At 36.5% G+C, this 11,142-nt stretch overlaps 2 protein-coding genes across 2 annotated transcripts; one reads left to right on the forward strand and one right to left on the reverse strand.

The window, feature by feature from the left end:
• Positions 1-2,678: 2,678 nt before the first annotated feature.
• Positions 2,679-6,505, forward strand: LOC143574614 (ferredoxin--NADP reductase, root-type isozyme, chloroplastic-like). Its single transcript, XM_077059195.1, has 5 exons — positions 2,679-2,718; positions 2,788-2,838; positions 3,565-3,900; positions 4,697-4,916; positions 5,855-6,505. Exons 1-5 carry the CDS (start codon positions 2,680-2,682, stop codon positions 6,352-6,354), a joined length of 1,146 nt encoding a protein of 381 aa, XP_076915310.1. The 5' UTR covers position 2,679; the 3' UTR covers positions 6,355-6,505.
• A 401-nt stretch (positions 6,506-6,906) lies between these two features.
• LOC143574615 (putative transcription factor PosF21) lies at positions 6,907-10,235 on the reverse strand. Its single transcript, XM_077059196.1, has 4 exons — positions 9,616-10,235; positions 9,377-9,509; positions 8,463-8,547; positions 6,907-7,454 (listed from the first exon to the last, which is right to left on the reverse strand). The coding sequence occupies exons 1-4, from the start codon at positions 10,233-10,235 to the stop codon at positions 7,123-7,125; spliced, it is 1,170 nt and encodes a 389-aa protein (XP_076915311.1). The 3' UTR covers positions 6,907-7,122.
• Between the last annotated feature and the right edge of the window lie 907 nt (positions 10,236-11,142).

The following is an 11,142-nucleotide window of genomic DNA, read 5'->3' on the forward strand; positions in this document are numbered from 1 at the left end:
TAAAAGGGGGGGCTGCTGTTGCGATCGGGATTTATATGGGCCCACCTTGGGCCTATTTTGGCCCAAGTTTCTGATTTCTCAAGCCCAAATACGAAAAGCCCGGTCCAAATTTAGGTCGGGTTCGGTTTTTGGCGCGAAAAACTTATCGGGTGCGTTAAACAGCGTGAAAACGAGTGTTTTTCGGCTAGTTTTGTGTATAATTATAAAAACATACTATATGTTTGTAAAAATCAAAAATATTTTCACCGATCGCTTAAAACATTTCAAATAAGTGTTTGGTAAGTCTTTTTCGGCTTAACGGATGATACAATGCTTGGTTTGTAACTATCTTTCGCGTTTAAATCTATAGCGGGTGGTTAAACGAGCATGTTTTCGTTTAACTTGTTTGCTATCAAACTAAGAGCATATTTCTAATATTTTAGCTTGTATAGATCGTATATCACTTATAGATGGCCCTCCAAGATATCTGGGTCATAACCCGACCCGTTCGGTTAATCGTTCGTTTGTTATGCAAAAAGCGTTTATTTGCTTAATCGGTAAATACGCACTGAGCTGTACCTTGTTTTGGCTCAAATGTCACAGTCTGATCCCTAACATTACAAATATTATGAGGATCCGGTCCCTAACATCACATTTATTATAAGGGTCTGGTCCCTTCTGTCTCGAATATCTATACCACCATACCTATCTCATCATTCATCCGTACATTTCATTATACGTGCATATTTTACATATCTTCTAGTTATACAATATTTATACATACTCATTCATATACACATCCCATAATAATAATATTCAATACACAATCATACACATATCATACGTAATTGTATAATCTTTCACATAGGAGTATGCACACAGCCCCGAAAACATAACAGATAAAGGGGGCTAGAACTCACTTGGAGTCGGTTTCTTTCCGAGTGAATGGTGATACCCTTCCTTAGCTGTGTACGGCTAACTGTGTAACACATTACGAGTGTCAATTATCTATCACTACTACTTCATACATTTATGTTAATGGAACCCTTAACTAACGGGGGTCCGGGGGCAACGCCCCTGGTAGCATGGAAATTTCGCATAGATTTTCGCTTCGCATGGAAGTTTCGCTTCGCATGGCTTGTGCGATGCGAATTCATGGCTTGTGCAATGCGAATTCATGGTTTCGCATGGCAGTGCGACGCGAAGTCGTTTTATGCGAAATTAACCTCCTTTTTTTCATTTTTGCCATTTTAAACCAAATTACTTCGTGACTCTTCCTTAGGACCCGATTCTGATCTGAGCTAACCCGAGGATCTAGATGTGTTCTTGGTTGTTTGATGGTGTCGAACACAAAATGTACCAATTCCTTTTGCTCGGAATCGGATGTGGGTGCTAGAGAGAGAGAGTGTGTGTGTTCTTGAGTGTGTGTTATGAAAGAAATGAGAATGGAGAAAAAGGAGGAGTTTTGGGGTTTATATATGGGGTCCATGGGCCCTATGGCCCATGACCCACTCTCAAGTCCAACCTTAATCATAATCCAAACACTAACACATAATTAAATTAACGACACACAGTTAATACTAAAACTTTCTGTTATTTACTATTCTCAAAATACAGATGTTACAGAAAAACAGATACGTTTACACTGCTTCGCAAAAAAACAGCGGGGGGGGGGGGGGGGGGGGCGCTGGCCCTAATGAAACTTCTCCATAGATTGAGACCGATGTGGGGATGAGACCGGTACCAGTACCGAAAATCCCGGTCCCGAAATTCGCAAATTTTTGGTACCGGTACCAAAGGTAAAGTAGTTCGGGAATCCCGGGTACCGATACCGAAACTCAAAATTTTGGTACCGATTTCGATACCGGTACCAATCGGTACCAATTCCGAAATTGCTCATCCCTAGACCGATGTATTTATCAAAGTGATAATGAAAGCCTGTAAATGAATAGAATGAACACGAACAAGGGCATGCTCGTGTTCGTTCATTTAACTTTAAAAGAACACGGACACTTGATGAAACAAATATTTATGTTTATGCTCGTTTATTTAAAAACGGGCATTTGTATTCGTTTATGTTCGTTTGTTTAAAATCTAAACGAACATAACTGGATAAAGATAAACGAACATAAATGAACATATATGAACAAATGTAAATGAACACAAACAAACTTAAATGAAAATACTTAAATAAACATAAATTAACAAATATAAATCTTTTAAGCAGATGACCTATCCAGATAATATTTGATTATTTTCTATTAATACATAAACAAACATAAATAAACTAGACATAAACGAACATAAATGAGCGTTTATGAACATAAATGAACGAACGGAACACATGTTCATGTTCATTCTTTTATTAAATAAACAAACTTCCCGTCAAACGATTCACTGAACGTTCGGTTCGTTTACAGACCTAGATAACCCAAATACAAGAAAGTCGTCGTTATAAAAAAGAAATTAGATAGAAATACAAAGCAAGGCATTGGTTAATATTTTAAGCCAGCCCACTTGTAGTAGAAAGTCTAGAGTTGGGTACTACAATCAAGCATCAAAGAGGCACTCACCACCAGCCCTCTGTGCCGTACCCTACCTTTTGACACACTCGAAAAGCTCGTCAATCATTCCATTTCATCATATAGTATAAATAAATACCCACCAGAGGTTACTTCAATTCAATCTCACTCTACGATCATGGCAGCTGCTACTGCACATTTGGGCGTTACGTATCAAGTAAGATTCACCTGCTTTTTCAAGTTTCCACCTTTAAACTGTGATTGATTGTTCGATTGGTATTTCCAGGGCTCCGTCACCACCCCTGATTCATCGCTTCCCAAATCATCACTTCTCAAGGTATCATAGCATTTCATCCTTTTTTAAACCAAATTGTTTTCATTATGTTAGTAATTAGTTGGATCATAACTTATCAAATCTAATCATTCGACATAAGACTACGGATTCAACTACAGTTAGTACCTAATCTTTGCCAACTTGATTCTGCTTTCTTCCTTTTTTAGGTCAAATTAAAAACCTAACCCGACAGGAAGCACTCGAAATATCTGGAACGGGTATTTGGGTATGGTTTAGTTTTCAAAAATTTTGCAGCTACGGGACGGGTATCGGATTAGGAGATATCCCACCCGATTACCCGTAACCATGATTCAATATACACGTTTACTCAAACCATATACCCAAAACTTTTGATTTTATTTTCGCTTGACTCGTCTTTCTAGCAATGTTTCATAAGTGAAAATCTAACTTATATGTGTTTTGATAATATAAAATATATGTTGTATACTGTGAAGTATAAACTTATTGTTTGGAAATTGCATCATCATACAATTTACATATTTTAACTATTTGAAGCATTTTTATTTTGATACTGATGTGTATCTAATTTATCACATTTTAATCTGTTTTAGCTGTTATAAACATAAATCTATATAAAATTAGAACGGTAAGGAAAAAATATACATGGAAATCTCGACAGCAGGTATACCCAATGGGTAACTACCGTACAACTATAATAACTACCAAATTTGTGTTTTTTAGATTTCATGATAATTTTTTATGTTGCAGACTCAAAAGATCGGTTTTTGTGATAAACAATGGACCCGCTTTTCACCATTGGAGCTAAAATCAAAGACTTCGCAGTCAAAATACCAAGCAGTAGTTTCTATGTCAGTGCCACAAAGTGTGAAGGCAGCTAAAGTTACTGTTTCGCCCTTGCATCTTGAAGATGCAAAAGAGCCTCCACTAAACACATACAAGCCAAAGGAACCGTATACTGCAACCATTGTCTCTGTTGAAAGGCTTGTGGGCCCAAAAGCTCCCGGAGAGACTTGTCATATTGTAATTGATCATGGTGGCAATGTTCCTTATTGGGAAGGACAGAGTTATGGTGTTATTCCACCGGTAAGTTAAATGCTACCTTCTTGTTTTAGAACTGTTAAATATAGATTATTACTAGTGATTATTGTTTATTAGGGTTTAGTTGTCTAGCCCACAAGCCCATTATAGGTTTGTCTAGGGTTTATGGCTTCTTATATATTGAGGGTTCATCCTAGGCTTGTAAACGGACCGAACGTTCAGTGAACCATTTGGAGGAAAGTTCGTTTATGTTTGTTTTTTTACTAAATGAACGAGTACGAACAACATTTTTTGTTCACTTGGTTAAACCGGCTAACATGAGCATACGTCTCTTTTGTTCATTTATGTTCATTAATTTACGTTTGTTTAAGTTCGTTTGTGTATTCATTTAAGTCTTTTTGACTCTTTTAGATCCATTTCAATTTGGTCTAATTTATGAAAATAAAATATCACCCATTACATTTTAATCTAGTTTTATTAAATTCACGTTACTTTTATTTATATTCAGTTATGTTCATTCCTTTATGTTCGTTTACGTTCATCAACCTTTCATTTATACTATTAGTGAACGAACATAAGCGAACACGAATGCGTTCGTTATCTTAAAGAACGAACACACACAAGAAAAATATGTTTGTTTGTTTGGCTATAGTTAAACGAATGAACACGAACATTCCCTGTTCATTCTCGTTTGGTTCATTACAAGCCTAGAGCTTTTATGCACTTGAAGTACTTCGAATGACTTTTACACCCTTGGCCCGTATCCATTTTATTAAATCTTTTAGCGTGACCTTCCTGGCCAGCTACAATAATGTATGTATATTGACTTTTGTGAAAACAGGGCGAGAACCCAAAGAAACCCGGGGCTCCACACAATGTTCGGCTTTATTCAATAGCCTCGACAAGGTACGGTGACTCATTTGATGGGAAAACAGCTAGCTTATGTGTTCGAAGAGCTGTTTATTATGACCCGGAGACAGGAAAAGAAGATCCATCTAAAAATGGTGTATGCAGTAACTACCTGTGTAACTCAAAGCCTGGGGACAAAGTTAAGATAACAGGTACTCTTTGATCCTTAAAATGGATGAATGTTCAGACTGTTCTATGTTGTATCGAGTTGGGAATTTTGACCCGTTTTAAGTGTGAACTGATCGATTTGATTATTTTGATCTCTAACTGATAAATCAGGTCAAATATATAAAAACATTAGCCAAAAATGAAACAGGTTGGAAACCAACCATAGTGTATTTTTATGTATAGACCCCCCCAAGTGGTTTATTATTAATATTAGATAGTTATTGAAATAATATAGCTTTTGTAATTGTATTAAGACAGTGAACACTGATCATTGTAAAGAAAGTTCAAAAAGATTTAGACAAAAAGTGTTCCCAAACTGTTTTTATCTGTACCATGATTACACATTTTAAGGCGTGTAAACGAGACTAAACGAGCCTGAGATCGACTGGGCTCAAGCTCTATTTCTAAAGCTTGAGCTCAGCTCATTTATTATTTATTAATTAATTATGTACATTTATAATTATTTTTTATATGTTTTAATAATATGTAACAGAATATATATCAGTTACTTAGTTTTATCATAATTATATATAAAATAGTAATTATTATATAAATATATATTTTAATATATTAAATAAAAATGATACAAATAATAGGCTTGTTTAGGCTCGCGTGCCGACTATAGCTCGCTTAAGCTCTACTCAATTCAAGCTTTTGGTGAGCTGATCTCTAGTAGCTCACGAGTCGCTTGGCTCGTTTATACTCCCTACTCATTTTGACCCAAAACTGTTTTCACATGTTACCTAACCTGCCCATTTTGCCGACTCTAATGCCGCTCTGTCATGTACGCCATGTCATGTTTAACCAAGGGATAATTGTCAATGACGATATTTACTAGTTAAATGCAATGTGGGTCACAATAAATGTGCCCGAATTAATGCTTTCATTTCTCATTGTTTTAATAAATAAAATATTTTGGCAGGCCCGTCTGGGAAGATTATGCTTCTGCCAGAAGAGGACCCAAAGGCTACCCACATTATGATTGCAACAGGAACAGGTGTCGCACCATACAGAGGCTACCTTCGCAGGATGTTTATGGAATCTGTACCCACTCTTAAATTCAGCGGTCTTGCTTGGTTGTTTTTGGGGGTGGCCAACAGTGACAGTCTTCTGTATGATGAAGAGTTCAGCAAGTATCTTGCAGACTACCCTGATAACTTCAGATATGACCGAGCTCTTAGCCGAGAGCAAAAGAACAAGAATGGAGGGAAGATGTATGTGCAGGATAAGATAGAGGAATACAGCGATGAGATATTTAAGTTGCTAGATGAAGGTGCTCATATTTATTTCTGTGGGCTTAAAGGGATGATGCCGGGGATTCAAGAGACGTTGAAGAGGGTTGCGGTTGAAAGAGGGGAGAGTTGGGATGAGAAACTGACACACCTCAAGAAGAACAAGCAGTGGCATGTGGAAGTTTATTGATATAACAGGTCTAGATGGTTGTATTGTCATTTGTTACCTGTATTTGTTTGAATATTTGAGGAACTTGTAGCATCATTTGAACTGGTCCTGCTTGAGATCTGTATCACTGAACAAAATAAAAATGCGATAATCATCGTCGTTTGATATCCTTTGGATTCAGTTTATTCTATGTTCAAAAAAGTGTTAAGCGAGGCATAAGGAATTTATACAATATTTCAGATAGGCTTTTATCATCACATACCCAAAGTTTGTATATAGTATATACATAAGGTTTATATGATTGGTAACCGAAACGAAACAAGAGAACAGTATAGATTAGAGATTGTATGATGAAGATGAATTATGGTGTTGTTTTACAACCAATAGTGCTAGATTTTCAGTTTTACACCACGGATAACGAATTTCTAAAAACCAATGTCAGCTCAGGAGTAGTTTGGAGAGTTTGGAGTTAACAACTATTGAACATGGTGTGCTACATGAAGCTCTTGAAAGCTCTATATCAAAGGCAAATAACAAATTTGACGAAAATAGAAATATAGCTTTATATACAAGACTCATGCAGTACTTCAGTCCACCATGAATGCTACAGAATACTAACTTAAATCCAAGTAAATAATTAAATTAAAAAATAAATAGAATACTGAACACATCCATGAACTAACATTCAAGTAAGATAACCTAGTATGGAGGTCTTGAAAGATGCATATAAACAAAAGCTATCTGACTGACAAGTGACCCCACACAATTTAACCAACCAAACTTATCTATTCAATCCGAACCATGTTCTTTAATGTTCATAGAGCTTCTCATTTTCAGATCACCACTTTGTGCCAAATGCTGTTCTTGCTGCTGCTGATGGTGGTGGTGGTGGAGTTGTTGCTGCTGAAACTGATGGTGCTGTTTTTGGGACTGAATCTGGAGTTGCTGAAACTGTTGTGCGGTTAACATTGTGTTCATGGCTTGAGTTTGATTTGGGGAGTAAAACTGATGGTTTGATCCAAAAGATGGTGAGAAGTTCATCACTGCTCCACCATTTCCAAGGTTCTGCCCTGTAACAGCTTTCAGATGCTGGATTTCCTCTTTTAGTGCTTCATTTAAAGCTACATAAAAAATGAAGCATGTTGCAGTACTAACATGAAATATATATTTTAACAACTGATGAAAGCAAACGACCAACAACAACAACCAACTATTTTGTTTGATCCAAAACAGAAAGTGTAGAATGAGAGTAAACCGAGAGTATTTTTGGCATTCGTATATGCATTTTCGAGTTGGGTACTCAACCAATCAATTCCCCAACTATTTATACTCATTTGGGGGGTCATTGGATGTTTAAAACGGTAAAAAAAAAACAAGGAAAATGGCTACACTTTGAAAAGGCAAAAAAAAAAAAAAAGAAGCAAAAAAGCAGTCCCTATCCGAGTATGATTGGGTCGGGTCCAGAACTAGTAGGTTAGAAACTGGGTATGAAGTGAATTTTGAATATGAAGGGGGAACCAGTGGGTATTATCAGGTCTGACCAGATACGGGCCCCACCAGATAGGAACCGAAACCGGCTCCGGCTCCGGCTCCGGCTCCTGTCCGAAGCTGGTTATTCCCAAGTTAGGGGAGGATTAAAATGGTCAATAACCGGTTTCAGACGGTCAAAAACGGCTATTACCATTAAAAAACTTTTTTATGCATTAAATGGCATTTAAAAATAAACTAATTGAAAGCACATAATCATAGTTCCTTGATCAATGGCACTGTAACTAATGCTTTACTTATTATTAACTTTTAACTCCCGATGGAAACCACAACTTATAAAGCTAGGGTTGAGTGACCTTCTACTGCTAGCGGGTAGTTGCATATTTCAAATGTTCTATCTATAAAGACTTAAATCCCACTTATGTGTACAAGTAAATATTTGTTATGGACAGAACCTCTTTTGATTTGTTACCCGATACGCCCACACTTTGCCACCTCTAGCATCAAAGTTGATATAATAAAGCATTTATACAACAAATGTCAGTTTGATAATTTCAGACAGTTATGAGTTTAGTATCTCTAAGCCAATAACAATTATACAACATAAAGAAAGGAGGTATAATGGAAAAAAGTAAACTTACCATCTTGCAAGTGAACCTGTTGCTCCATGGTTTGTAAACGCAGCCTCAATTCACTGTTCTCAGCTGTCAGGCAACTCGTATCTCGCTGCAATAAAAATAAAAAATAAAATAAAATTATGCAAAATATTATTATATAACCAGTCATTTGGATATAGTTTAACCAGTTAAAGAATCAATATGTGTTACGAATGAAACAATTTATAATCCCAAGGGTGGGGCTGTTCAAAAAATTCATGGCCCAAAGCTCGCTCGTAAAAAGCTAGTAAACAAGCCGAGGCTGAGCTCGCTCATTTGCTCAATTAAATTAAAGCCCAAAGTTCGATATAAACAAACTATAACCCATATTTTAATATATATAAATTATAAATTCTTTTGTTTATAATAAATTCTGCATTATGTGTAAGTTAAAAATACATCTTTTTGTGCTTATATATACAAATATACATGCATACATATATATATACACATACATATATATAGAAATTATAAATTCTGGCTCAAGCCTTGACAAGCTGAGTTCAAGCTCAACATTTCAGCTCATTAAAATAAGCAAGTCGAGGCCGGCTAGGCTTGGATTATAAATGAGCTGAGCGCCTGAGAGGAAGGGTCAACACAGGTACTATAAGTATAGTAAAAACGATATATCAGTTTTTCACAAATTTAAACTTTAGAAAACAACTAATGTAGTAATGTGATAACCTTGATTACAAACTTATTCTTAAAAACATAACCGTCTAAATTTTTTTTACAAACTTATGCATTTGCATACATTCTCAATAACTTCGACAAGCTTGACCTATTTGTGCCCTGTTTTCATTCATGTTAAATCTTTTAGCCAAACACGTTTGATTCGCATGTAAATGTATTAAAACTACCACCTCAGCAGTCTGTTAGAGCTTGAAGAGTGGACAAACCTGTAAAAGAGTGAGCTGAGCAGACAATGAAGTTGCTTCAGTTTGCAGTGTCTGAACTTTCCTTTCAAGCTCTGCAATGTACCTCATCTTTCTTTCTTTTGACCTTGCAGCTGACTGCCTATTCGCCAATATCCTAAATTATGCATACATGAAATACAGGTCAAAGTGCGGGTCACAAAGGCATAACCTTGAACAAAATAATATGCATTCAGAAAAAAACATAAACTTTAGTTGGTTACCTTTTGGCCCGCTTTGGGTCAACAAGTGCCAGCTCAGCAATCTTGGCAGCCGAGAGCGCTTTCTTCGCATTAGAAGGCGAAATCTCTTCCAAACCAGAAGCCAACATCTCGGGCTTAATCGTAGTCGGCCCATCCATGGACTGACTATGCTGGTGCCTAACTCTAGGCCTCTCACTCGACCCCGGGCCAAAGCTCTCAACACCAGCCGCCAAACCCGCAGAAACCGGAACCGCAGCAGCAGCAGATGGAAACTCAACGCCTTGAAACGTCGAAGTCGCAGAGGACGAATTAAACTTATCCATATCAAGGTACATGGAAACCAAATCCTCATCAATCTCATCGGAAAAAGAAGGGCCTTCGAACCCGCCCACAACACCAAGATCACTATCGAAGCTGATATCATCCGGAAGCGTGAGAATCTCGGAGTGAGCCCGGCGATGGCCGGGGTTCCTGGGCGGGTTATCGGGCATCCTGCTGACGTCATGACTGAAGCGGCCGCCAATCGGGGACACGGATGGCTCTGATTTAACGGGAAAGTTGTTTCCGGAAGGCGGGAGTTGAGCGGAATGCCTGCCGGATGGAGGAAGTGAAGTGCCGGTAGGGTTTGGGGACTTGTCCATTTACAAAACCCCCAAATTTATTAGTGTGTGTTGAACTGGAACCCTAATGTAAAGAATTGATTGTAAGAAACAGGTGAGATGAAATTAATAAGTAAAAGCTCAAGGGAGAGAATCGTACTGTGAATTACGATGACGGTGTGGTGTCATGTGTAGATCGAAGAAAATAGTTGCATTTACTCAAAAGCTTTCTTTCTTTCTTTCGACACTGTGATGGAGTCCTGCTTTATAAAACGCGGAATAACGAACCAAAATAAATATAATATTAATACATATAAAAGAAAACCCAAATATCCTATGTATGGAAGCCATCAGATTTCTTGATTTTTAAATAGAAGCCTATCATTGATTTAACTCAAATTCATGGGTATGGGTCTTACCAAAACCAGATAGCTTTTAAACGAGTTATAACATCTCATTAAATTAAAAATTCATCTTACAAATTATTTGATATAAAAATCATACAAAATAGGAATATACTAAAATTTAATATCCAATTTAAAAAGAAAGATATTATTTATAATTAATAAACAATTTTATAGTAAAAACATAAGCGGGTCATAGGTCACCAAATTCAGATAGCTTTTAAACGGGTTATAACATCTCATTTATTTATGAACTCTTTCATCATCAAAACTTAAGTATATTATTAACTTTCTTACAATAAAATAAATTAAAATCAAAAAAATAAATATTAAAAAACGAAAAATGTAAAACAACCATTCTCTCAAACCATCAGATTACATTATTTGTAAATGAAGGCATCTCACGCATTTGACCCGAATTCATGGGTAAATGTCTCACCAAACCCAGATAGCTCTTAAACGGGTTATAACATCTCATTATATTAAAAAAATAATCTCATCAAATATTTGATATGAAAATCCTATAAAATAGGAATATACTAAAA

This window comes from Bidens hawaiensis, unplaced genomic scaffold, assembly GCF_021521415.1.
Source record: "Bidens hawaiensis isolate Kalapana, Puna unplaced genomic scaffold, B.hawaiensis_p1.1 tig00027066_1, whole genome shotgun sequence".
Lineage (NCBI taxonomy): Eukaryota > Viridiplantae > Streptophyta > Magnoliopsida > Asterales > Asteraceae > Bidens > Bidens hawaiensis.